This window comes from Schistocerca americana, chromosome 8 (genome assembly GCF_021461395.2).
Source record: "Schistocerca americana isolate TAMUIC-IGC-003095 chromosome 8, iqSchAmer2.1, whole genome shotgun sequence".
Lineage (NCBI taxonomy): Eukaryota > Metazoa > Arthropoda > Insecta > Orthoptera > Acrididae > Schistocerca > Schistocerca americana.
In genome coordinates, this window is record NC_060126.1 from 95,654,066 (window position 1) to 95,680,110 (window position 26,045).

Below are 26,045 nucleotides of genomic sequence, written 5' to 3' on the forward strand. Positions count from 1 at the left end.
ATCTGGATGTGTATCACATAGGACGCTGGGTAAGGTTCGACCAGGAGTTTCTGACGCAGCAATTGAACAGGTTCGTATCTGGGCGTGCTTGAATATTATCTATTTCCTCAATAACAATAAAATATGGACAAAGAATTTATTTTTGGGCAAGATGGCGCGCCACCACATTATCAAATGTTCAAATGTGCGTGAAATCTTATGGGACTTAACTGCTAAGGTCATCAGTCCCTAAGCTTACACACTACTTAACCTAAATTATCCTAATGACTCACACACACACCCATGCCCGAGGGAGGACTCAAACCTCCGCCGGGACCAGCCGCACAGTCCATGAATGCAACGCCCTAGCCCGCTCGGCTAATCACGCACGGCACCACATTATCATCGTGAAGTTGTCACGTAACTCCATGTGAATGAGCCGACTGTGGTTGGACGTGGTGGAGCAATATCCTAGCCAACACGATCATCTGATTCAACCCCAATAACTTCTGTGTATGGGTTTACGCTAAAGACAGAGCGTTTGTTCCTCCGCTTCCGAGAAAAGTGTACGAGCTGCTACAGCGGATAACACGAGCAACTGCTGGCATAAATCAAGACTTGTTTCACAGAACTTCACAGGAATTTGATTACAGGTGGGACACTTGTCGTGTTACGAAAGATGCCACACTAACATTTGTAAATAATACTTGAAGATATACTGTATTTAGTGCTGCATCAAACAGTTCTGTAAGTTATTTCGTTTTTTGACAACTGATAGTTACTTTTGTACAACTAATTTATTAATACCCTGTACACTGTTGACGCTCTGTCCGTCTTTGATGCCGAAGCTCCGTCGTGGAGCTGAGATCCGTGCTTCGCTTCGCTCGCTGCCCTCTTCGACGCTCTTCTAATCTATCACAGCTCCAACGCAAACGTACCCTTCGTCACGAGGGCCGCAAAGTGCCGGGCGTTAGTTTGGTATCGTAATACTGGAGACAGCTGGCAGCGAGCTGGGACTGGGGCCGGCTGCTGCCTGCTGCGTGGTGTGTGTGGCGTGCCGCTGCGGCTCTCAGAGGGCCTCGTTGAGCTCGAGGGCCGGGTTGACGTGGCCGCCCTTGGCGTCATCCTTGGGCCTCTCCTCGTCTTGGGCCGGCGGCTCCAGCGCCCACGGCTGGCGCTCGCCGGACGCGAACAGCCCGTAGAAGATGGCGCCCGTGAGGTAGATGGCGCTCGCGATGTAGAACACGTACTTCCAGCGCTCCACACTCTGCCAACAGCGCACACAAAGTACTTCACAGCGCGCCGTGTAGGCAGTGAGTAATAGTACGATTTAGGGCGGGAAAACGACTGAGGCCACAAGCAACCAAACCATAAGTTAAACAAGATCTGAGCAAAGCGCTTCGTGGTTCTAGAAGGTAGGTAAAACATAGGAAGCAAAACGCAATTACAATGTTACGTATAATCCGTCTTGATTGCTAAATTTTTATTCATATGACCGGTTTCGGTTCTTCTAGAACCATCTTCAGATCTGATATTTCGGTTACAAGAGTAACACGTCCAAATCCCGTAACTTTCACATGCTGCGTCACATGCAAAAACAGACATAATGTATGATAAGATTGCAGTAACTTCACAATGTTACGTATAATTCGTCTTGATTGCAAAATTTTTATTCAAATGACCGGTTTCGGTTCATGTAGAACCATCTTCAGATCTGATATGTCGGTTACAGGCGTAACACGTCAAAATCCGGTAACTTTCACATGCTGCGTCACATCAATACGGATTATACGTAACATTGTAAAATCACTGATTGCTGCTATCCTATCAGACATTATGACTGTTTTTGTTGGTGAGTAAAACTACAGTAGTCAAAATAAACGTTGCATGCTGTTTTATTGTCAATACTGGACATAATTGGAAACAAAACTGAGTTTCACTATAGCCAACATAATCGTGTAGAGAGATTTAGCTACTGTTAAGATATTTACGATAGTTCTCTTTTTTTTTTGTTCTTTCTCAGTTGCACGTTTTTAATTAGATAACATGTTTCGATCATCTTCAGCTCTTAGAAATTGCATAATCGCGTTGAGACATTCACTAACTAGCATGAGATTTTCACTCTGCAGCGGAGTGTGCGCTGATATGAAACTTTCTGGCAGATTAAAACTGTGTGCCGGACCGAGACTCCAACACGGGACCTTTGCCTTTCGCGGGCAAGTGCTCTACCAACTGAGCTACCGAAGCACGACTCACGGCACGTCCTCACAGCTTTACTTCCACCAGTACCTCGTCTCCTACTTTCCAAATTTCACAGAAGCTCTCCTGCACACAGTTTTAATCTGCCAGGAAGTTTCATATCAGCGCACTCTCCTCTGCAGAGTGAAAACCTCAATCTGGAAACATCCCCCAGGCTGTGGCTAAGCCATGTCTCCGCAATATCCTTTCTTCCAGGAGTGCTAGCTCTGTAAGGTTCGCAGGAGAGCTTCTGTGAAATGTGGAAAGTAGGAGACGAGGTACTGCTGGAAGGAAAGCTGTGAGGACGGGGCGTGAGTCGTGCTTGAGTAGCTCAGTTGGTAGAGCACTTGCCCGCGAAAGGCAAAGGTCCCGAGTTCGAATCTCGGTCCGCCACACAGTTTTAATCTGCCAGGAAATTTCGACTCAGTAACTGTTTAGATATTTACGATAATTCTCATTTTTTAGTTTCGTCTACTTGCACGTTTTTAATAAGATAACATGTTTCGATTAGTCTGCATCATCAGCGCGCACCGCTCCTTGAGACGGAGGGGTCTGTTACAGAGATTTTCACATCCCCGTGATCCGGGCGGTCAAGCCAAGATCCCCGTTACCTGTGACGCTTGATGATCCAGAGCAATCGAAGCATGTTGTCTATCTGAAAACGTACAGCTGAGACGGAACAATGAATGAGAATAATCGTAAAAAACTGAGTATTTTCTGTCTGGCGTAGTCATAATAAAACAAAAATAAAAATATAATCACATTTCTACCTGATAGAAAAAGATTTAAAAAAATACAAGCAAAATAAAACCTTGCAAAAGATTCCACTGCAAACACTACACTTTTGCTTCAGTGTCATCTTGCATAACGCACTGTTTATGAACAAACTGCTCTTCCTCCTGATTGGAGACCCTTTTGAATGAGGTTAAGGACACTTCTTACAAAACTCCCCTGCTAAGCCTGTGGAACGTTGTCCCTTTCCTCTACAACAGCCTCTATGAGACGACCTGTAAAGTCTCTTGTGGGACAGGACCATCGCCAACCGCTCCGCTAGTGGAATCTGGAGAACATAGAGACCATTGCATACGACTTATTCTGTGTTCCACTAAAAAAGTGTTCACGAGACTGTGACGGTGGGAATCCTGATCCAATATGTTAACCAAATGGAGACTTAGTGCTTGGAAGGGTGTAGTCCCAATACTCCACACCAGTCATCTTCCCATGTATTGGCACAAGGGATCTCCAGACATACATGATTCCACCCCTAAAGGTGATTGAAAACCGCCTTGATTTGGATGGCGGTCTACAGTGCAGCAAGGTGTAAACATTATTCTCGTTAACTCTACAAACGAATTGTGTCCAAAAACTGTTGTTTAGTTTCCATGAGACACAATCCTCTCTGGGCCGGCCGCGGTGGCCGAGCGGTTCTAGGCGCGTCAGTCCGGAACTGAGCGACTGCTACGGTCGCAGGTTCGAATCCTGCCTCGGGCATGGATGTGTGTGATGTCCTTAGGTTAGTTAGGTTTAAGTAGTTCTAAGTTCTAGGGGACTGATGACCTCAGATGTTAAGTCCCATAGTGCTCCGAACACTACTTAGAGGTGGAGCCTTGGCGCCGCCAGAACCCTATCACCGTAAGCTCTGGGCATGCTTCAGTGACTACTGCATGGCACGGCAGAGGATCGTTGTGCGTCACAGGGAATGGGGATCTTGACCTGACCACCTGGATAATGAGGATGGTAAAAACCTCAATAACAAACCCCTCAGTCTCAAGCTGCGCTACGCGCTCATGAGATACGCTTGGCTGTTGAGGTGGAACTGTCATTAGCAAGTAACCTCTGGGGACCTGCCGCGTCTTGGCTGTACAGTGGTTATCTAGGCACTTGACGCTCTGTCTAGGATAACTTTTATTATCCTAGCTGCTCGTGGGACTGAAATGGATCCTTCGAAGTTTTCTCTTGCACCTCCCAGCGGAATGCGAGGGCTCTGGTAGATACTAACACCCAATCAAATAACAAGGCTCGTGTAGCTCGTCCTCTGGACTTAGGGTATTAAACAATTCTAGACTCTTTAGTAACAGAATGCATGCTGATGGCCAGGGTGTGTTTTTATTAGTTAAAAGGAAAAAGAGAAGTTTTGAAAAAGTATCACCTTTTTAAATACAAAAGGGTTTAGACGGGATTGCAGGTACTTTAACATCAGTAAAGTGGTTATGAAATGGAACACTGTTAGTGGAAATATCAAATACCAAACAAGTGACAAATCCAAAGAAGGCCAAAACACTTGGAGAATTTGCCATTGAGACTGAGTTCCACACGACATTAAACTACAGTAAAGGCAATTCTTCAGGATTTCCCGGCGATCTGTTGACATATTGAATAATAGGGATCTCTCCCAATTGTTCGCGTAGGTCACCCACGATATTTCGACGGCGTATCTTGTTGTCTTCTTTAGACGCTACCTGAGAATGGGCCCTTGGGTGGATCAAGTCCAGTATTTATGCATGGATTGTGTTGGGCGGACCATAGTCGTTCCGCATCATCCAATGCGGGTTTGGTGATTAGAATAGGCCCAAGGTATTCCTGCCTCTCCTAAGAGGGGACTAAAAGGCGTCTCACACGTTTCGGCCTTTACGTGATCATCTCCTGTATGGTTTGACCCCCATTTTTCCAAATTTTCCAAAAGAGCGAGCCAGTTTGGGAAGGGCATTATGCCTGTCATGCATTGAGACCTTCAAAATTTTTTATCGTCGTTGCTTTGCAGTTCCACTTGTTCTCCATCTGTTGGGCGAGGACACCTTCCTGGCTGCGTTTTCCTCCATCCAATGTGCAGTGTCGTTTTCTGCACCGACGATTCTCATGGATTTCTTTGCATCTCATATCCAGCATGGAAGCTAGTCCGTTGTGGTGGAGCCGCCATGTACCTTGTTCGTTGTAGCCCCCTGACTACACAGAGATCGCTCTGCTGATGCCTGCACTGTTAACTCTGCACATATGCCAAGGAGTATATTCCTATCACCCAGGGGCATCAGGACTCTCGGCAATGGCCATCTTGCCAGGTGGTCCTTGCTGAAGCCGGGTTGCGCATATGTGGAGCGCTCCTGGTCAGAGTGGCTGGCATCAGGGCAGATGACACACTATGAAGTGCACTAAGTCATCTCTCGCCAGTGGTCAAACACCAGCAGTGTCTAAGCGCTCAAGGGCTCAATTTAATGTGCAGAAGTATGACCCTAAATCGTTCCTCTCCCTGACCACACCATGGGAGGATTGCCAGGCTAAGGATGTCAGCGATTCTTATTCGCACCGGTAGCTTGTATGTACGAGAGCTGATGGGGAATCCTTATTGTCGATGAAGCCTCAGTTTTTTGTGGAGTATTTAGAGGACAGGTGTGGGGAGGTGGAGGGATTATCTGAAATGCGTTCTGGATCAGTCTTGATAAAAACAGCAGCATCTGCCCAGTCATGGACACTAATCGCCTGTGACAAGCTGGGTGATGTTTCTATCACACCCCATAAGAGCTTAAATATGGTCCAGGTACCATATTTCACAAGGCTCTTCTTTTACGGTCTGATGATGAGCTGCGCGCCAAATTTGTGTGAGGAGGTGTTAATTTCGTCCAGCACACAGATAGGGAACCAAAGGATATTCAGTGGGCCATCTTTGCCTTCGAGGGTGATACATTACACGAGAAGGTCAAGGTGATGATATACGGTGTGACATCAAACCTTACATCCCTCCCCCAATGCAGTGCTTTAAGTGCTGTAAATTAGGGCACATGCCGCCCCCCCCCCCCCCCCAAAGCCACATGTAGAGACTGTGGACAACTGCTGCATCCGAATACATGAGCGCCTCTTTCCACTTGTGTCAACGGTGGTAAGCACCTCTCTCCCTGCTCGCTGGACCGCCTAGCACTCCAAAAGGAGCGGAAAATTATGGATTACAAGACCTTGGACAGGATGCTTTACCACAAGGCTAAACTAAGATACTAAATGTTAAATCCTGTTCCAATCCTATTTTCCTATTCTGTTGCTAAGACAGCATCGCCATCATGACGCCATTGCACTCATGATCTTAACTTACACCAGTGGCCTTCAGGGCCGCCCATCTCGATCCATCCTCCAGCTTGGGGTGGGGGTACATCTTCTTGTGTTGCTTCCAAAATTTCTACTTTGGGAGCTTGGCCCCTCAAACGCCATAGATTCCCCCCCCCCCCCCCCAAGCCAGAGAAGCAACAGCATCCTCTGGAACCTCTCATGTGGAAGGGGTCCCTTGGGACCCTATTTTCCGCGGTTCCCTCATGGTGTCAAACGGACACTAGACAGTGGTTGAAGGAGCCACTAGCTGCTGGTCAAAAGCGTTCACCATTTTCGTCTGTCCCTCAAGCTACTTTCGAGAAACCCTCCCAGCAGGCCCACAAGGAGAAGCGAGAGGCCAAACCATTAAAGAAGAAGTCTGCTAAGAAATGGGAGCCGCTGGTGGCCCCCGCACCACCACTCCCTCAGGGCTCTGTGTCCAAGGACTAGGTGCAGATTCTAGTGCTCCCTGAGCACCTAGATCTCGCTGATGCCTCGGATGCAATAGTACTGGATGCAAACTTTAAACTGGTGGCGGCCCCCTGCAGGACCGAGGTATTCCCGCCTGTCATAAGAGGCGACTAAAAGGAATAAACTGCCTCATTGAATATACTGTGCCTTTCCAGTCTCATGATGACGTCATCCTACATCCACCACCTGGTTAAGCTATGGCAACTGTTAAGCTTTACTCCTGCTTTCTGCATTGCCCTGCAAGAAAACTGGTTCCTGGCAATGCAGATCCCTGCCCTCCACAGCTATAAGGAATATTACAGGAACCGTAGTGAATGTAATCGAGTGTCAGGTGGAGTTTGCATTTATGACCCAAACTCAGTCTGTAGTGAACCTGTGCCCCTTCAAACCCCTCTTGATGCTGTGGCTTTCAGAATAAGGACGACGCAGGGAATAACTGTTTGCAACGTACATATTCCTCCAGATCGTGAAGTATGCCTGAATATATTAGCTGCTTTTATTGTTCAACTCCCTACACCTTTGCTACTTTTGGGAGATTTTAACGCCCATAACTCCTTGTGGGGTGGCACCGTGCTTACTGGCTAAGGCAGAGATGTCGAAACTGTACTGTCTCAGTTCGACCTCTCCCTCTTAAATACTGGGGCCGTCACATATTTCAGCGTGGCTCACGGTTGTTACTCGGCCATTGATATGTAGCCCAGAACTTCTCACACCTATCCACTGGAGAGTACATGACGACCTGTGTGGTAGTGACCACTCCCCAGTCTTCCTGTCACTGCTCCGGCATCAGGTACACGGATGCCTGTGCAGATGGGCTTTAAACAAGGCCTACTGGGAAATTATCACCTCTGCTGTCACCGTTGAATCTAACCCACATGGTAACTTCGATGTGGTGGTGGAGCAGGTCACTACAACAATCGTTTCTGTGGCAGAAAACACGATCCCTCGCTCTTTAGGGTGCTCCCAGCAAAAGGTAGTCACTTGGTGGTCGCCGGAAGTCGCTGAGGCAATTAAGGAGCGTCGGCGAGCTCTACTGAAGCATAAGTGGCACCCTTCTCAGGAGCACCTCATAGCCTTTAAAAGGCTCCGTGCCTGCATTCGCCAACTTATCAAACGACGGAACCAGTAGTGTTGGGAGAGATACGACTCGACCACTGGATGCCATAAGTCTGGGTAAAGATGAAGCGGGTTTTCGTGCACCAGACCCTAACAGATGTTCCCAGTGTTAACATAAATAGTGCGTTACCTACTGACACAAACTCGATTGCCGAGCACTTTGCTGAGCACTATGCTCGAGCCTCTGCATCAAAGAACTCCAAGCCAGCATTTCGTACTCTCAAATGGCGGCTTGAAGAGAAAGGCCTTTCGTTCACTACGCGTCACAGTGAATCCTATAACGCCCGTTTAAAGAGTGAGAGCTCCTTAGTGCCCTTGAACAATGCACTGACACAGCTCCTGAGCCACATTGGATCCACAGTCAGATGATTATTCTTTTCTCATCTGTCTACAAGCGTCATCTCCACGTCATATTCAATCAGATCTGGTGCGATGGCACCTTTCCATCGCAATGGCGGGAGAGCACCATAATTCCGGTGCTCAAGCCCGGTAAAAACCCGCTTGATGTGGTTAGCTATCGGCGCATCAGCATCACCAACGTTCTTTGTAAGCCGCTGGAACGTATGGCGTGTCGGCGGTTGGGCTATCGGCTCCATGTCATGGTGGCTTCCACCATTGTCGGTCTACCACTAATAATCTTGTGTCCCTCGAGTCTGCAATTCGAACAGCCTATTGCAGACGCCAACACCTGGTTGCCGTCTTTTTTGATCTACGAAAAGTATATGACACGATCTGGTGACATCATATCTTTGCCACATTATATGAGTTGGGTCTCCAAGGCCCGCTCCCGATTTTTATCCAAAATTTCCTGTCGCTTCGTACTTTCCGCGCCCAAGTTGGTGCCTCTTATTGTTCCTCCCATAACCAGGACAATGGGATCCTGCAGTGCTCTGTATTGAGTGTATCTCTATTTTTAGTGGTCGTAAATGGTCTAGCAGCAGCAGTACGGCCGTCCAGCTCACATTCTCTGTATGCAGACGACTTACGTATTTCGTACTGCTCCACCAGTACAGGTGTTGCTATGCGGCGCCTACAGGGAGCCATCCACAATTCGCAGTCATGGGCTCTAGCCCACGGTTTCCAGTATTTGGCCACAAATTCGCGTGTTATGTTCTTCCGTCGGCGTCGCAGTGTTCACCCGGAACCAGAACTTTAATGACGATCCAATCGCTGTAGTGGAGACATATCGATTCTTAGGACTGGTTTTCGGCACCCTATTGTCTTGGTTTCCTTACGCTTTTCAGCTTAAGTGGAAATGCTGACAGCACCTCAATGCCCTCCGCTCCCTGAGCAGCACCAACTGGGGTGCAGATCGCTGTACACTGCTGCAGCTCTACAGAGCCCTTTTTCTATCCCGCATTGACTACAGGAGTCTGGTTTATGGTTCAGCGGCGCTCTCAGCATTTTGTTAACTCGGCCCAGTGCACCACTGGTGTTCGCCTAGTGACAGGAGCTATTAAGACGAGTACGGTGACCAGCGTGCTGGTGAAGGCCGGAGTCCCTTCACTGCAGGTTAGGCATGCACAACTGCTCTCCAGTTAGGCTGCACATGTTCATAGTTCTCCTGCACATCCGAATTACCGTCTCCTTTTCCCACCCACAGTGGTTCATTTCCCGCATTGGTGGTCCGTGTCAGGGCTTCCAGTTGCCGTTCGTGGCCGATCAATTCTTTCTGGAGTCCTTTCCTTGACCAACTATAGTTGAGGTTAATTCATGTACACATACATGGTGTACACCTAGGCCGCGACTTCAGCTGGACCTTTCACATGGCCCTAAGGACCGTTTTAACCTTGTAGCTCTCCGCTGCTACTTCCTCTTGATTCTTCACACATGTACCGAGGCCATGAAGTGGTTTACACCGACGGCTCGATGGCTGATGATCACGTCGGCTTCGCATATGTCCAAGGAAACATAGTGAACAGCATTCCTTTCTCGATGGCTACAGTGTTTTCACTGTCGAGCTAATGGCTATATCGCGTGCTCTTGAGCACATCCATTCATGCCTTGGGGAGTCGTTTCATCTGTGTACTGACTCCTTGAGCAGCCTACAGGCTATCGGCCAGTGCTACCCTCGCCATCCTTTGCTAGTGACCATCCAGAAGTCCATCTATGGAACGGTCCAGTCGTTCCGTGGTGCTGATCTGGACCCAAGGTAACGTTGGCGTCCAAGGCAATGAACTTGCCGATAGGTTGGCCAAACAGGCTACACGGAAACCGCTTGTGGAGATCGGCTTCTCTGCAACTGACATGCGTTCAGTACTACGCCACAAGGTTTTGTGGCTTTGGGAGACGGAATCGCATAACCTCAGTAAGCACAACCAACTGCATGCCATCAAGGAGACTACGAATGTGTGAAAGATCTCCACGCGGTCCTCTCGCGGGAACTCTGTGGCTCTCTGTTGGCTCCGCACTGACCACACTTGGGCGTCCCACGGCTGCCTCCTGCACCGTGAAGACTCGCCTCAGTGTTGGTGCGGCGGCCGGTTGACAGTGGCCCATTTCTTGTTGAGCTGTCCTCCTTTGGCTGCCCTGCGACTTACTCTTCAGTTTCCGGTTTTGTTGCCATGACTTTTAGCTGACAACGCCTCATCGGCTAATTTAGTTTCACGTTTTATACGTGAGTGTGGGTTTTATCATTCTATATAAGTTTGTGTTCTCCACTCTAATGCTTTTAGGCTGGATATTTTAATGCTTCACAGAGTGTTGGATTTTCCTTTTATTCTCGTTGTCAGCCAGCCACGGTCATCTGCTCTCTTGTTTTTATCCCTTCTATCTATTTCTTGCTTCTCTCTGCGTTTTTATTTTCCTGTTTTATCCATAGTAGTGTTGGTTGTCCTGTCGTTCTTCTGGTTCTCCTTTTCTCCTGTTATTGTGCTGTACGTCTCATTTCTTTTCTTCTTTCCCTTGTGTAATTATTTTACCGGGAACAAGGGATCGATAACCTCGCAGTTTGGTCCCTCCCCCCCCCCCCCTTCCCCCAACCAAGCAACCTCGTGTAGGCGACACTACCGCCATCTGTGCATATCGGTATCTCATGACTTTGGTCTCCTCTGTGTATAGCTAAGCGAAGCTGATCCCAAGAACAATGGTGTAGTAAGAAATTTGAAAAAAAATGTGTGAAGTTGGCGTAGTGTTTATGTGACTGTTGAGAGACGTTAGATATGAGCCGTTGGTACAGGTGCGGTACCTTGTCGGTGACGATGTAGCCCGTGATGATAGGACTGACGATACCGGGCAGCGTGGCCACCGTGTTGGAGAGGCCCATGAGGACGCTGGCGTGCTGCGGCGCGATGTCCAGGTGGTTCACGCTGCAACAGCACAGCGCGCACATGTACGGGCGTTCTTTTGTTTTATTATTTATGTGCCTGTCATTTACAAATAACCTGCCACTTCGTTACTAAGAAAGGTCGCACTTTTACAGTATCAAACTGAATATGTACAAAATGTTAAACTTATTTCATATTTCTCATTTGTAATAAGGATTAATAATATTGCAATTAATTAAGAAATAAAAATCTTAAAATTAACAACTTATGAGTAGAAGGTAGTAATTTAGGTACACAGAAAGGAGGTTATGAAATATCATCACTTTATGACATATTAAAAACTCGGAATTTTTTTAAAAAATAACAAGGTTCTTAAATGTGAAGGAGAATTAAAAGGTAATAGGAAAGACAGAGTTGGGTTTGAGATCCCACCACAAAGGGATCTCGTATGTGAGGGCTTGGTAAATCATCGAGCCTGTCACATTCGAGGTAGCGTACAAAATATATCTTTAATAGTCACTTGATTAATTTATGTGTATAAAGCTGTATTTGTATTAGTCTTATATTACATATCTTATGGATCACATGTGCTTTACACTGGGCATAATCAGTACATTACTATCAGTATATTTCGGTGCACTGTTGTGTGCATGGTGTTTGTATTATCAGGTAAAATCTTATGTAAGCTTAAAACCAATTAGGTCATTTTCACTACAGGTATTATTTTACCAAAGCTTAGTAAGCAATTATACTATTTAAAGTCACGTATTATTCAAGACGTCTAATTCTCTATATTAGTGTCACTGTATTTTTTTTTTCAATTTGTGTGAAATAAAAATTTAAAAAATGTATGGTTAGGCAGTGAACAGGAAGTTGGTTAAAATAGCACAGTGACTGACAGCAAACCGCCTCTACTATGACTTTGTCCAGAACGGCACACAAATTACGTACCTTATCAGTGCACATTTTCAACGTCTTTCAATGGCAACACACTCGAATGCTTTTCCCTTCTTTTCCGGTTTCCACCAAGTCTATGATTGACTTCCAGACAATGCCCACCTCCAGACGTACATTCTCACAGATTTACACCCCCAAACTAAGACTCCTGTATTATACATGTAAACTATTAGGTTGATACATAAGTTCGTATCGTTTTTGCTTTGCATGTTGACTCTCCGTTTGTTATGAGTTTTTTTATATATTGTCTTTTTTTATTTCTACTTCGCTGTTGCTATTTGAGGTTACATATTGTCATTTTGTCATTGGGAGATAGTGTCTAGGGCTGTGGACGCTAGAAAACGGAGTTCTAAGTAGAGGAATCTAAACATTTCCTACGTGTTCTTGTGTCTGTGTCCAATAGAAAGGTGAAAGCAACAGAGGCGGTCAGAGACATTTCCACTGTGTATTTTTCTGTTTTCCTACGAAGCGCCTAGCGGTCTTACTACATACTAGAAACAGTCAGGCGACTTTTAGATAGCAGCTCTGTCAAGCCTGTGTTCCAGTTCCTAGTGAGACACAGTATTTTGTGCCTTTTGCTCTTACCGTCGAAGCAGACGTATTTCGTTGTCAGTAAATTTGTTAAAACTTGATCACTGTCTTCCAGGCATGCTCGAGAGAGACATTTCAACAACGACCAGGAAGAGTGCGTGATGTGATGCTTCTCCACGACTGCATCCGCCCTCACTCTGCTAGACTGAAAAAAAACAACGCTGTATAGGAATTGGATTGGGAAGTCATTTTGCACATACCTTCTTCACCTGAACTTCCGCCAACAGACTTTCATCTTTTTTTACCCTCTGTCGAAAAATCTTCAATTAACTTCCTTTCCGGATGAAAATATGCCCCGAACACGGCTCGATGAGTTCTCCGCCTCAAACCCACGTGATTTCTAGTCTCGGAATCGAAAAGTTACACCAGCAGTGGCAGACTCTTGTAAATAGTGAAAGAGAATATATTTTTGATGACTAAACTGTCTGTTGTGTTTATGTAACTCACGGAAAAACCCTACGAAATTATGCACCAACCTAATATTGTTAGGCAACTTACACCACGTCGGCCGGTTATCAATACGGTGGAAGTACGCACATTACACGGAATTTTAATTTTTATTTCATTGGTTTTAAACAGCTGGTGTTACCAGGCGCCCTCAGGGACCCAGCGTCGCGGGGTGAGATGCGCATTGATGAAGTGCATGGCTGTTGAGATGAAACAGTCGTTAGCGGACAATCTCTGGGGAACCTGCCACACCTCAGTCGTAAGGGCTTACTCAAGAATGCAGGGCTCTGTCTGAGTGGACTTTTATTTCGATGGCTGCTCCTGGGACCGAACTGGATCCTCTGAAATCGTCTTTTCCTCCTCCCAGCGGGAAGTGTGGGCCGCTGGAAGATACTAGCACTAACAAGAGGGCTGGTCTACCCAGTAGTCCTAACTCAGGAGTTCATTCTCAAAGTACAGTCTCGAGTAAAAACACATGCTGATTCTCAGAACTTGTTTTTAATAGTGAAACGGAATTAGGATAGTTTTGAGAAGCTTTCGCCCTTGAATATACAAAAGAATTTACGTGGAGTCCGTGGCACCATACAAGCATTTTCACAGTGGGACACTGCTGGTAAACTTTAAATTCATAGCAAGCCACTAATCTACAAAAACCTAAATGCCTCGGAGAGTACACAGTAGACATTTTTTACTGTACAGCACCTTAAATTACAGCAAAGGTGTTGTAACATGCAGGGATCCAGTCGTCATTCCCAAGGAAAAAATGCAGCGTGAGTTGTCTCCAGAAGACATAGCCGACGTGCAAAACGTCGTGAAGAGAGTGGATTGTGATCTTATCAAATCCGACTCCTTTATTATGACATTTAGTGGCACGAAAGTTCCTGAGCATGTTATGGCTGACTTCCTTCACCTCTGGATGTGGCCTAATTTCTCGAACCCAATCCGCTGTTTTAAGTGCCAGCATTTTGGGCACACTACTGTCAAAGCAAGAAGAAGCCACTTGTGGCAAAAGTGGGAAGGCCGCCCATGAACGAGTTGGTTGTTCATCTCCTGTGAAGTGTGTCATCTGCTTTGGAGATCACCATGTCTGGAGTAGATACTGCAGTGTCTTTCTTGAAGAAAGGATGGTGCAGGAAATAAAAACAACTAAATGTACCTCATATGGAGAAGCCAAATAGATCTATAAGGCCAAGGAGACGCCGACGCTCGCTACCTCTTTTGCATTTGCTCTTAGCCAGTTCCTAAAACAAATGCTGCCACACAAACGGAGGTAGTCAATGTTAGCACTAGTACCTGCGTCTGACAGTGCACTTGTTCTGTTGCAGTTATTTCGAAGTCGTTACCTCCAATCAAGACTTCAGACAAGACTGTGGTTGCAACTGTTGTGAAGCTCCCTGCCACTCCAAAGGTTCAGCTTGGTCCACCATCCAGTGCTACTACCACGACTGTCACGGTTGTATTCCCAAAAGCTCACTCAGGATAAAAGACAAAGCGTCAGCCACTGACAGAACCAGGGAGTCAACTGTCCCATGATGTCGAACTCATCCTCTCTGATGTATCTCGTGATTCTTCAACAGATCTGATGGGACTTGATGTCAGATTGGGTTAATCATCTTGCCCCAAAGCCGAGCCTCTTCATAAAGTAAGCCCCATTCCCGGGCAGAAAGACAGGAAGAGAGTGCAACTCCTGTGATAAATGTAACGTTAGTGGATTCAGGACACATGTGGAGGGAACTTAAGTTCCTAGCGCAGGAACGCTCAGTGTGCATCTGTACGCAGGAAACGAACTGTAAAGCGTCTGATGCCCCAGTCTTACAATGCCATAGTCTCTCACAAGAATGAACTGACTCGGGAATGAGCAAAGTTGCTGTGTCTGTAAATACGTACACCCTCCTCTGCTCTCCACTGACTACTGACCTGCAAGCAGTTGCAGTTCACTGGTGTTGGAGGATCACAGTTTGCTCGTTATATTTACCTCCGTCTGATGCAGAAGACTCTGAGGGTCTCACAGATCTTATGAAAGAACTCCCCTGCCCATTTCTCCGCTTGGGAGACTTCAATGCTCAACGTGTCTTGTGTCGCTCGACTTTCGCTTGCCCTTGGGATCAGGTTTTGGAGTGCCTCATGACATTCCAAGAACTGTGCATCCTCAACACTGGTACTCCCACTCATTTCCGCGCTGCTATGGGTTATTCTCCGCCATCAACCTATCTCTCTGCTCAAAGCATTTGCAGACTTTCTTCAGTGCGAAATAATTGATAACCTTCATTCCAGTGACCACTTTCCACTCTGTCTTAACCTACTGGATAGAGGATTGCTTCAACAGAACCCACCAAAATGGGTGGTCAGCAGAACTACCTGGACGCTGTCCAGCCAGCTGGTTGTGTTCGAACACCATGACAGTGTCCAGGAGTGGGTGGACCACATTATGCAAGTGATCCATTGTGCTGCTGACCTATCCATTCCAAAGTCCTCAGGTCATCTTAGAAGGTGACCTGTACCTTGGTGGACAGATGAGGGCTGTTCAGCAATCTGGGACAGGTGTGTGGCTCTTCGACATTTTAAATGCTGACCAACAGTGGACAACTTCAGGGCCTTTCGAGTTACAAGGGCCAAGACTCAATATGGTCATTAAGGAGAGTAAGAAAAGGTCATGGTAAGCGTTCCTGGACTACATCAATAATTCATCATCTTCTACAAAAATACGGGAAGCCATCTGGAGAATTTCTGGTAAACACATTCGTTTACCAATAGCGGCAGTGCTGAAACAGGGATATCTCAAAACAACACCTGGAGACATCACTCAGATTCTGGCTGAGCATTTTGCAAAAACTAATGTCAACGCAAACCAGGATCTGGTGTTCCGTTGCTATGGTGTGACTGCAGAGAAAAGGAAGTTGGACTTAGAATCCTACAGATGAGACGCCTACAAATTACCTTTTCTCATATGGGAGCACGAATCGGCCCTGTTCAGACTTGTGACATTGCGCCCAGTCACGACAAAATCCGGTACTGCATGTTTCGACATTTCCTAGCGGTGACAAAGGAAATCCTCCATGAATTTTTTAATATCATATGGTAGACAGGCAGCTACCCCAACTCCTGGAGGTAGACAATTCTGATACCTCTTCTCAAACCACGAAAGCATCTGCCAGTAGTAATAGGTGTACTGCCTTAACGAGCTGTGTAGGAAAGACCCTGGAGCGAATGGTTAACCATCGTTTGGTATGGTTGTCAGATAATAGGCTACCACTTAGCCGCTCTCAGTGTGGGTCCTAGAGATTTCGGTCCACTATCGATAACCTGACCCTGCTAGAGTTGGCTGTTCAGCAGGCTTTCCTACGTAAACATCACTGTATTTCCTCATTCTTCAGTATCAGGAAGGCATACGATACTGCTTGGAGGCGCTTTATTCTCGCACAGCTGCATCAATGGGGTTCTCGTGGCCACCTCCCCATCTTCACACAATCTTTCCTATCACGGTTTTTAGGTCCTGAGTTGGTCACATTCTGTCTGATCGATTTGAGCAAGAGAATTGTGCCCCACAGGGCACTGTTTTAAGTATCATTCTCTTTGGCGTAGCTATAAACAGTATTATGTCTATAGTAAGGAGTCCTGTACAGTGCTCGTTATTTGTGTTTTTTATTCGTGCAACAGCTGTCAGTTGCAGCTGACCTTGCGGAGTTTATAAAAGTGGGCTGCAAGGACAGGATTTCAGTTTCCTCCAGATATGTGTGTGTGTGTTCATTTTAATCGCTCTCATCGCATTTTTAATTTACCTGACTTGCATATTAGGGACACCGTTTCAGAGACTCAATATTGTCAACTGTCGAAGCTGCGTTGGTAAAGTACCAGAACTTCAAGCGCTGATAGAAAGCACCGAAGCTGAAATCGTTATAGGTACAGAAAGCTGGCTTAAGCCAGAGATAAATTCTGTCGAAATTTTTACAAAGGTACAGACGGTGTTCAGAAAGGATAGATTGCATGCAACCGGTGGTGGAGTGTTCGTCACTGTTAGTAGTAGTTTATCCTGTAGTGAAGCAGAAGTGGATAGTTCCTGTGAATTATTATGGGTGGAGGTTACACTCAACAACCGAACTAGGTTAATAATTGGCTCCTTTTACCGACCTCCCGACTCAGCAGCATTAGTGGCAGAACAACTGAGAGAAAATTTGGAATACATTTCACATAAATTTTCTCAGCATGTTATAGTCTTAGGTGGAGATTTCAATTTACCCGATATAGACTGGGACACTCAGATGTTTAGGACGGGTGGTAGGGACAGAGCATCGAGTGACATTATACTGAGTGCACTATCCGAAAATTACCTCGAGCAATTAAACAGAGAACCGACATCTTGGACCTATTGATAACAAACAGACCCGAACTTTTCGACTCTGTATGTACAGAACAGGGACTCAGTGATCATAAGGCCGTTGCAGCATCCCTGAATATGGAAGTTAATAGGAATATAAAAAAAGGGAGGAAGGTTTATCTGTTTAGCAAGAGTAATAGAAGGCAGATTTCAGACTACCTAACAGATCAAAACGAAAATTTCTGTTCCGACACTGACAATGTTGAGTGTTTATGGAAAAAGTTCAAGGCAATCGTAAAATGCGTTTTAGACAGGTACGTGCCGAGTAAAACTGTGAGGGACGGGAAAAACCCACCGTGGTACAACAACAAAGTTAGGAAACTACTGCGAAAGCAAAGCGAGCTCCACTCCAAGTTTAAACGCAGCCAAAACCTCTCAGACAAACAGAAGCTAAACGATGTCAAAGTTAGCGTAAGGAGGGCTATGCGTGAAGCGTTCAGTGAATTCGAAAGTAAAATTCTATGTACCGACTTGACAGAAAATCCTAGGAAGTTCTGGTCTTACGTTAAATCAGTAAGTGGCTCGAAACAGCATATCCAGACACTACGGGATGATGATGGCATTGAAACAGAGGATGACACGCGTAAAGCTGAAATACTAAACACCTTTTTCCAAAGCTGTTTCACAGAGAAAGACCGAACTGCAGTTCCTTCTCTAAATCCTCGCACAAACGAAAAAATGGCTGACATCGAAATAAGTGTCCTAGGAATAGAAAAGCAACTGGAATCACTCAATAGAGGAAAGTCCACTGGACCTGACGGGATACCAATTCGATTCTACACAGAGTACGCGAAAGAACTTGCCCCCCTTCTAACAGCCGTGTACCGCAAGTCTCTAGAGGAACGGAGGGTTCCAAATGATTGGAAAAGAGCACAGATAGTCCCAGTCTTCAAGAAGGGTCGTCGAGCAGATGCGCAAAACTATAGACCTATATCTCTGACGTCGATCTGTTGTAGTATTTTAGAACATGTTTTTTGCTCGAGTATCATGTCGTTTTTGGAAACCCAGAATCTACTATGTAGGAATCAACATGGATTCCGGAAACAGCGATCGTGTGAGACCCAACTCGATTTATTTGTTCATGAGACCCTGAAAATATTAGATACAGGCTCCCAGGTAGATGCTATTTTTCTTGACTTCCGGAAGGCGTTCGATACAGTTCCGCACTGTCGCCTGATAAACAAAGTAAGAGCCTATCAGACCAGCTGTGTGGCTGGATTGAAGAGTTTTTAGCAAACAGAACACAGTATGTTGTTATCAATGGAGAGACGTCTACAGACGTTAAAGTAACCTCTGGCGTGCCACAGGGGAGTGTTATGGGACCATTGCTTTTCACAATATATATAAATGACCTAGTAGATAGTGTCGGAAGTTCCATGCGGCTTTTCGCGGATGATGCTGTAGTATACAGAGAAGTTGCAGCATTGAAAATTGTAGCGAAATGCAGGAAGATCTGCAGCGGATAGGCACTTGGTGCAGGGAGTGACAACTGACCCTTAACATAGACAAATGTAATGTATTGAGAATACATAGAAAGAAGGATCCTTTATTCTATGATTATATGATAGCGGAACAAACACTGGTAGCAGTTACTTCTGTAAAATATCTGGGAGTATGCGTGCGGAACGATTTGAAGTGGAATGATCGTATAAAATTAATTGTTGATAAGGCGGGTACCAGGTTGAGATTCATTGGGAGAGTGCTTAGAAAATGTAGTCCATCAACAAAGGAGATGGCTTACAAAACACTCGTTCGACCTATACTTGAGTATTGCTCATCAGTGTGGGATCCGTACCAGATCGGTCTGACGGAGGAGATAGAGAAGATCCAAAGAAGAGCGGCGCGTTTCGTCACAGGGTTATTTGGTAACCGTGATAGCGTTACGGAGATGTTTAATGAACTCAAGTGGCAGACTCTGCAAGAGAGGCGCTCTGCATCGCGGTGTAGCTTGCTCGCCAGGTTTCGAGAGGGTGCGTTTCTGGATGAGGTATCGAATATATTGCTTCCCCCTACTTATACCTCCCGAGGAGATCACGAATGTAAAATTAGAGAGATTAGAGCGCGCACGGAGGCTTTCAGACAGTCGTTCTTCCCGCGAACCATATGCGACTGGAACAGGAAAGGGAGGTAATGACAGTGGCACGTAAAGTGCCCTCCGCCACACACCGTTGGGTGGCTTGCGGAGTATAAATGTAGATGTAGATGTAGATGGTTACTGGTCCTCATTTTTGACACCTGAGAGACCTGAAAGCCAGAACTCTCAAGATACTGAACATCATCTAGTGCCTTAGATACAGGTCTTGGGGAAGTGGATAGGGTGTGTCAGCTCCAGTTATATCCGACTGGATTATGGGTGCATAGTGTATGGATCAGAAAAACCTTATTTTTTGAAGACCATTTATTTTGTCTTCTATGAGGGGATTCGGTTGGCCATAGATGGTTATAGGACCAGTCTCATATCCAACCTCTGTGCTGAGGCCAGGGAACCACCACTCATCATACGGAGGCAGCTCCTCATGGTGCAGCAAGCATGTGAGTTCCCACTAGCTCCAACTTCACCTGCATACCGTACTGTTACACCTCTGGAACGCCTTTTCTCCATCTGTCCGTGAGTCACAATGCCGTTTGGGATCCACATGCAGCATGTGCCGAAGTCACACAGTATGGAGGCAGCAAAACCCCAATTTAATCATCAGGCGCCCTGGTTACTACAGAGGCCCAGCTTAATTTTAGATTTAGTACAGTACAGGAGAGACTGAACCATCTTTTGGGTGTCCACAATTTTATTGTGACAACTGATCATTGTGATTTGATTTTTAACGTTGGTAACTTCCCAAAAGCTGGGACTTCGTAACTGTCCATCTACATTATGGAAGTATATCAATTATAAACTGGAAGATGCGTCTGTACTGACGTGAACCCTGTAGTTGGTAATAAAGCACCTTCATACAGTAGAGGAGTAGGTTAAGAGCCGACGCCGCGTTTCACCTCTCTCCCTTCTCTCATCATCCTGCAACAGAATCATAACATTCCGCTGTACACCGATAAGCCAAAACATTATGACCACTGCCCACTGCGACGTTGGATGGCTCATGATGACGTTGCGGGCAGGTGACGCGGTAACAAAAGTATGTAGGCGGAACAGACACTAGTGAAGATACGGGCCGCACGTGGGGAAATCCATTGAAATAAGCGGCTTTGACAAAGGCAGATTATTATTACACAGCGCCCATGATCTAGTATCTCGAAGACGGCATAGATGGTCGAATGTTTACGTGGTACTGTCGTGGGCATCTACGGAATGAGGTAGAAGGACAATGAAACTTCCACTTGGCGCTAAGTGGTTAGATCCCCAAGAATCTTCACCGAACGTGGGATTCGGAGGCTTGTGTGCTCTGTAAAGTACACTACTGGCCATTAAAATTGATACACCACGAAGATGACGTGCTACAGACCCGAAATATAACCTACAGGAAGAAGATGCTGTGATATGCAAATGATTAGCTTTCCAGAGCATTCACACAAGGTTGCCGCCGGTGGCGACACCTACAACGTGCTGACATGAGGAAAGTTTCCAACTGGTTTCTCATACACAAACAGCAGTTGACCGGCGTTGCCTGGTGAAACGTTGTTGTGATGCCTCGTGTAAGGAGGAGAAATGCGTACCGTCACGTTTCCGACTTTGATAAAGGTCGAATTGTAGCCTATCGCGATTGCGGTTTATCGTATCGCGACAATGCTGCTCGCGTTGGTCGAGATCCAACGACTGTTAGCAGAATATGGAATCGATGGGTTCAGGAGGGTAATACGGAACGCCGTGCTGGATCCCAACGGCCTCGTATCACTAGCAGTCGAGAAGACAGACATCTTATCCGCACGGCTGTAACGGATCGTGCAGCCAAGTCTCGATCCCTGAGTCAACAAATGGGGACGTTTGCAAGACAACAACCATCTGCAGGAACAGTTCGACAACGCTTGCAGCAGCATGGCTGGGGTTACCCTTGACGCTGCATCACAGACAGGAGCGCCTGCGATGGTGTACGCAACGACGAACCTGGGTGCACGAATGGCAAAACGTCATTTTTTCGGATGAATCCAGGTTCTGTTTACAGCATCATGATGGTCGCATCCGTAATTGGCGACATTGCGGTGAACGCACATTGGACGCATGTATTCGTCATCGCCATACTGGCGTATCACCCGGCGTGATGGTATGGGGTGCCATTGGTTACACGTCCCGGTCGCCTCTTGTTCGCATTGACGGCACATTGAACAGTGAACGTTACATTACAGAAGCGTTACGACCTGTGGCTCTACCCTTCATTCTATCCCTGCGAAACACTACATTTCCGCAGGATAATGCACGACCGCATGTTGCAGGTCCCGGTCGAGCCTTTCTGGATACAGAAAATGTTCGACTGCTGCCCTGGCCAGCACATTCTCCAGATCTCTCACCAATTGAAAACGTCTGAGCAATGGTGGCCGAGCAACTGGCTCGTCACAATACGCCAGTCACTACTCTTGATGAACTGTGGTATCGTGTTGAAGCTACATGGGCAGCTGTACCTGTACACAAGCTCTGTTTGACTCAGTGCCCAGGCGTATCAAGGCCGTTATTACGGCCAGAGGTGGTTGTTCTGCTCGGCCACACCGGCCGGCACATCGATTTCGACAATTACAACTGCATTGGGCAAGGGACTGCGAGGATTCGACCGTGGATCATTGGAAAAGTGTTGCCTCTTCGGTTGAATGATGCTTCCTGCTAATCTGTTTCTATTGTCGTCTCCCCAAATGACGTCATCGAGGTGAACGACGGTTCGAAATGTCCAGGGTGTAGTAAGCACTGGCCTGTGGTAATTTTTCAAAAATGGCTCTGAGCACTATGGGACTTAACTGGTGCAGTCATCAGTCCTCTAGAAGTTAGAACTACTTAAACCTAACTAACCTAAGGACGTCACACACATCCATGCCCGTGGCAGGATTCGAACCGGTGACCGTAGCGGTCGCGGTGTTCCAGACTAGTAACTGTAATATGCCATGGAAAACATTCTCCTGTGCTATCATGGGCCGTGTGGTACTAATGGAAGACATGCTGACAGCTGCGAACCACCTGTTTTTCTTCGTGCTTGATTTTTCCCCGACGAAGATGTCACCTTTCAGCCGTATAATTGTCTATGTCTTGAAGCCAGAATCGTCCTACAGTGGTTTGAAGAGCACGACAGTGGAATCACGGTGATGTCTTGGTGACCGTATTCGCCTGATGTAATTCCTGTGAAACCCATCTGCGTCGCAATCGGGCGCTATCACCGCGTACACAAATTGTAGGATCCATGGTACGCAGGATCGGTGCTGAACTGCGTGCCAAAGATAGACCAACTCGCTGTTGAGCAGGAGCTCATAATGTTTCGGCTCGTCAGTATACCAGTTTCTGACATAGTAAAAATGACGTATTTTCTCTCAAAACTTCCCTGCTGCTTTTTGATGAAGACAGAGCTAAGCCACAATCGAAGGGACAATGTTACAAGTAAACAATTTTCTAGGACTTTTTAAAACTTTTTAACTATTTGGGAAATTAGGAAATTAAACAAGTACTCCAACCATACGTAGAAAAAGTCACAAATAAGTTTAATATTAAGTTGATTCCTAATGTACTCCCGTCTGTCAACTACCTCAAGTGTAGTTGTATGTGTGTGTGTGTGTGTGTGTGTGTGTGTGTGACAGAGACCCACCTGAAGCCGGACCACGCGAAGGCTCCGAGCCCGACGGCGAGCGTGAGGAAGACGGTGGAGCCCACCGGGGTGAGCACGTTGGTGGCGGCCAGCATGAACACGGTCTGCGCCACGAACGCGCCGCAGTTGAACACCTTGCGCACCTGCGGACACAGCGGCAGGCAGCAGCTTAGCCAGCTGGACAAACACTCGCTATAACATGAAGCCGATTGCTGGAAACCGTCCCATAGCTCAGCGACTGCTGCACATTACGTCAAAACAGAGCACTGATACAGATAGAGAGATGCTGGACGAAACGCGTTTCGCTGTCTCGTCGTACGTAACGGCTATCAGCGTCACCAAAGTCAGTGTCTTAGGCACTTGCGGACGAGACGGGCACAGAAACTGAGGACAGCAAAGCAAAAGCAGCAAACCCGAATTTCTCTTTCAAGTGTTCGTTTAGTATATTTTAACTAAATTTCAGTCTTGATCACAACACTTATGTCTCAATAACATAGGTGACCGGTTTCGGTTATATTTATATAACCATCTTCAGACCCTGGCTTCCTTGGATGGTGGTAGGCGGAGCTCTCCTCAGCTCCTACGAAGTCAACTGATCAGTTGAGTTCGTAGCAGCTGAGGAGAGCTCCGATTACCATCCTCCAAGGAAGCCATGGGTCTGAAGATGGTTATATAAATATAACCGAAACCGGTCACCTATGTTATTGAGACATAAGTGTTGTGATCAAGACTGAAATTTAGTTAAAATATAATACTCCATTGATCACTGTCCAAAAATGTTTACCAAAATTGTTCGTTTAGTGACGAATATACAGAAATACTACTCGAGTTTAATTCTCACACCACTAATATGATGCCTGATTGACAAACAACTATAATAGATGTACTTAAACAAGGCTCCAGGGCCCGTTGGAATCCCTGTCAAATTTTACATAGAATTTTCGGCTGAGAACGCTCCCATTTTAGCATTAATATAGTGTAGATCTCTTCAATAAAAGAAAACGGTGCCCAGAAACTGGGCCCATCTAAAATCATGCTGTAAACAAATAAAATAAATGCCTCTATGAATCGACCATCATTGTGAATATATCGTGATCAAAACCGTTTGGATCGCTTAATCTACACTGAGGCGACAAAATTCATGGGATATCGATATGCACAGATACACATAGCGGTGGCGTCTCGTACACATGGTTTAAAAGGGCAGTGTGTTGATGGATCTGTCATTTGTACTGAAGTGATTCATGTGAAAAAGTTTCTGAAATGATTATGGCTGCAAGACTAGAATTAACAGACTTTGAACGCGGAGTGGCAGCTACAGCTAGATGCAAGGCACATTCCATTTAGGAAATCGTTAAGAACTTCAATATTCAGAGATCCATAGTTTCAAAGGGTGCCGAGAATACCACACTTTAGGCGTCACGGCCCTCCACGGACAACGCAGTGGCGAATGACCTTCACTTAACGGCCGAGAGCAGCAGCGTCTCCGAAGAGTTGTCAGTGCTAGCAGACTAACAATGCTGCGAGAAATAACCGAAAAAAAACAATACAGTACGTATGACGAACGTATCCCTTAGGATAGTGAGGAGATATTTAGTGTTAGTGGGCTATGGCAGGCGACGACCGACGCGAATGCCTTTCCTAACAGCACGATATCACTTGCAGCGCCTCTCCTGGGCTTATGATAATATCAGTTGGACCCTAGACGACTGGAAAACCGTGGCCTGGTCAGGTGAATCCCGATTTCAGTTGTTAAGAGCGGATGGTAGGGTTCGATCGTGGCGCAGACCCCACGAAGCCATGGACCTAAGTTGTGAACAGGGCGATGTACAAGCTTGTGCTGGCTCCATGATGGTGTGGGATGTGTTTATATAGAATGGACTGGGTTGTCTGGATGTTCGGCTACTTCGATTTGCAGCCATTCACAAACTTCATGTTGCTAAACAACGATGGAATTTTTATGGTGACATTCTGGACAACGCGAACGAATGATTTGGCCACCTAGATCGTCAATAGTGTATCCCATAGAACATTTATGGGACATAATCGAGAGTCAGTTCGTGCACAAAGTCCTCCAACGGCAGCAATTTCCCAATTATAGAGGGCTATAGAGGCAGCAAGGCTCAATATTTCTGCAGGGGATGTGTTGAATCCATGCACGTCACGTTGCTGCACTACTCCGGGCAAAAGGGAGTTCCGACACGATACTGAGAGATATCCGATGACTTTCGTCACGTCTGTGTAGTGAGAATAAAAACGTCTCGATTTTTTAATACATGTCTTTATTTATAATATAGTTTTAGCTACTGCCATCATGAGATGTGTAATTAAGCTTAAAGATATATTTATTCCTTCAAACTTAATGTTGATGTCATGTTAACTGCATGTTTTCAGCCTTCACGATGTCCTTGGAGCAGGGCTGAATCGTCCGAAGAGAGGGGGGAGGGGTCAGCACGGGCGAACGTTGTCCTGTTGGTCATTGCACTGCGAACGGTCGATTTTGAGAGCGAAATATGTATCAACGGCCAAGGAGAAGGGATGGTTTCTTTGACGTTCTTTATGCCACCTCCTGGGAGCTTTTCAAAAAATGGCGCCTAGAACCGCTCGGCCACTCTGGCCGGCAGGCAGCTTTTCGTGTCGATTGTGAGCGGCGGTACTTCTGAAACGTTTCCCCTCGGCTGCACATAAGGAAAACGCTTCATTTCAACTCTGGATGTCGCGATTCTGATCTCTAACGCAGAGGCGTCAAGAAAGGGTGAAATGTGCGTAAGAGAGTGTGTGATGATCTTCCCATTGAGTTACACG

General features: G+C 46.3%; 1 protein-coding gene across 1 annotated transcript in view; it reads right to left on the bottom strand.

Annotated features, from left to right (window-relative positions):
* Positions 1-243: 243 nt before the first annotated feature.
* Positions 244-26,045, bottom strand: part of LOC124545588 (sialin-like) — a 148,529-nt gene continuing 122,727 nt past the window's right edge. The window contains exons 9-11 of the mRNA XM_047124536.1: positions 23,241-23,383; positions 11,063-11,183; positions 244-1,246 (exon numbers count right to left, since the gene is read on the bottom strand). Of these exons, the coding sequence (XP_046980492.1) occupies positions 1,049-1,246; positions 11,063-11,183; positions 23,241-23,383 (462 nt within the window). The 3' untranslated portion in view covers positions 244-1,048. The remainder of the gene's footprint in view (positions 1,247-11,062; positions 11,184-23,240; positions 23,384-26,045) is intronic.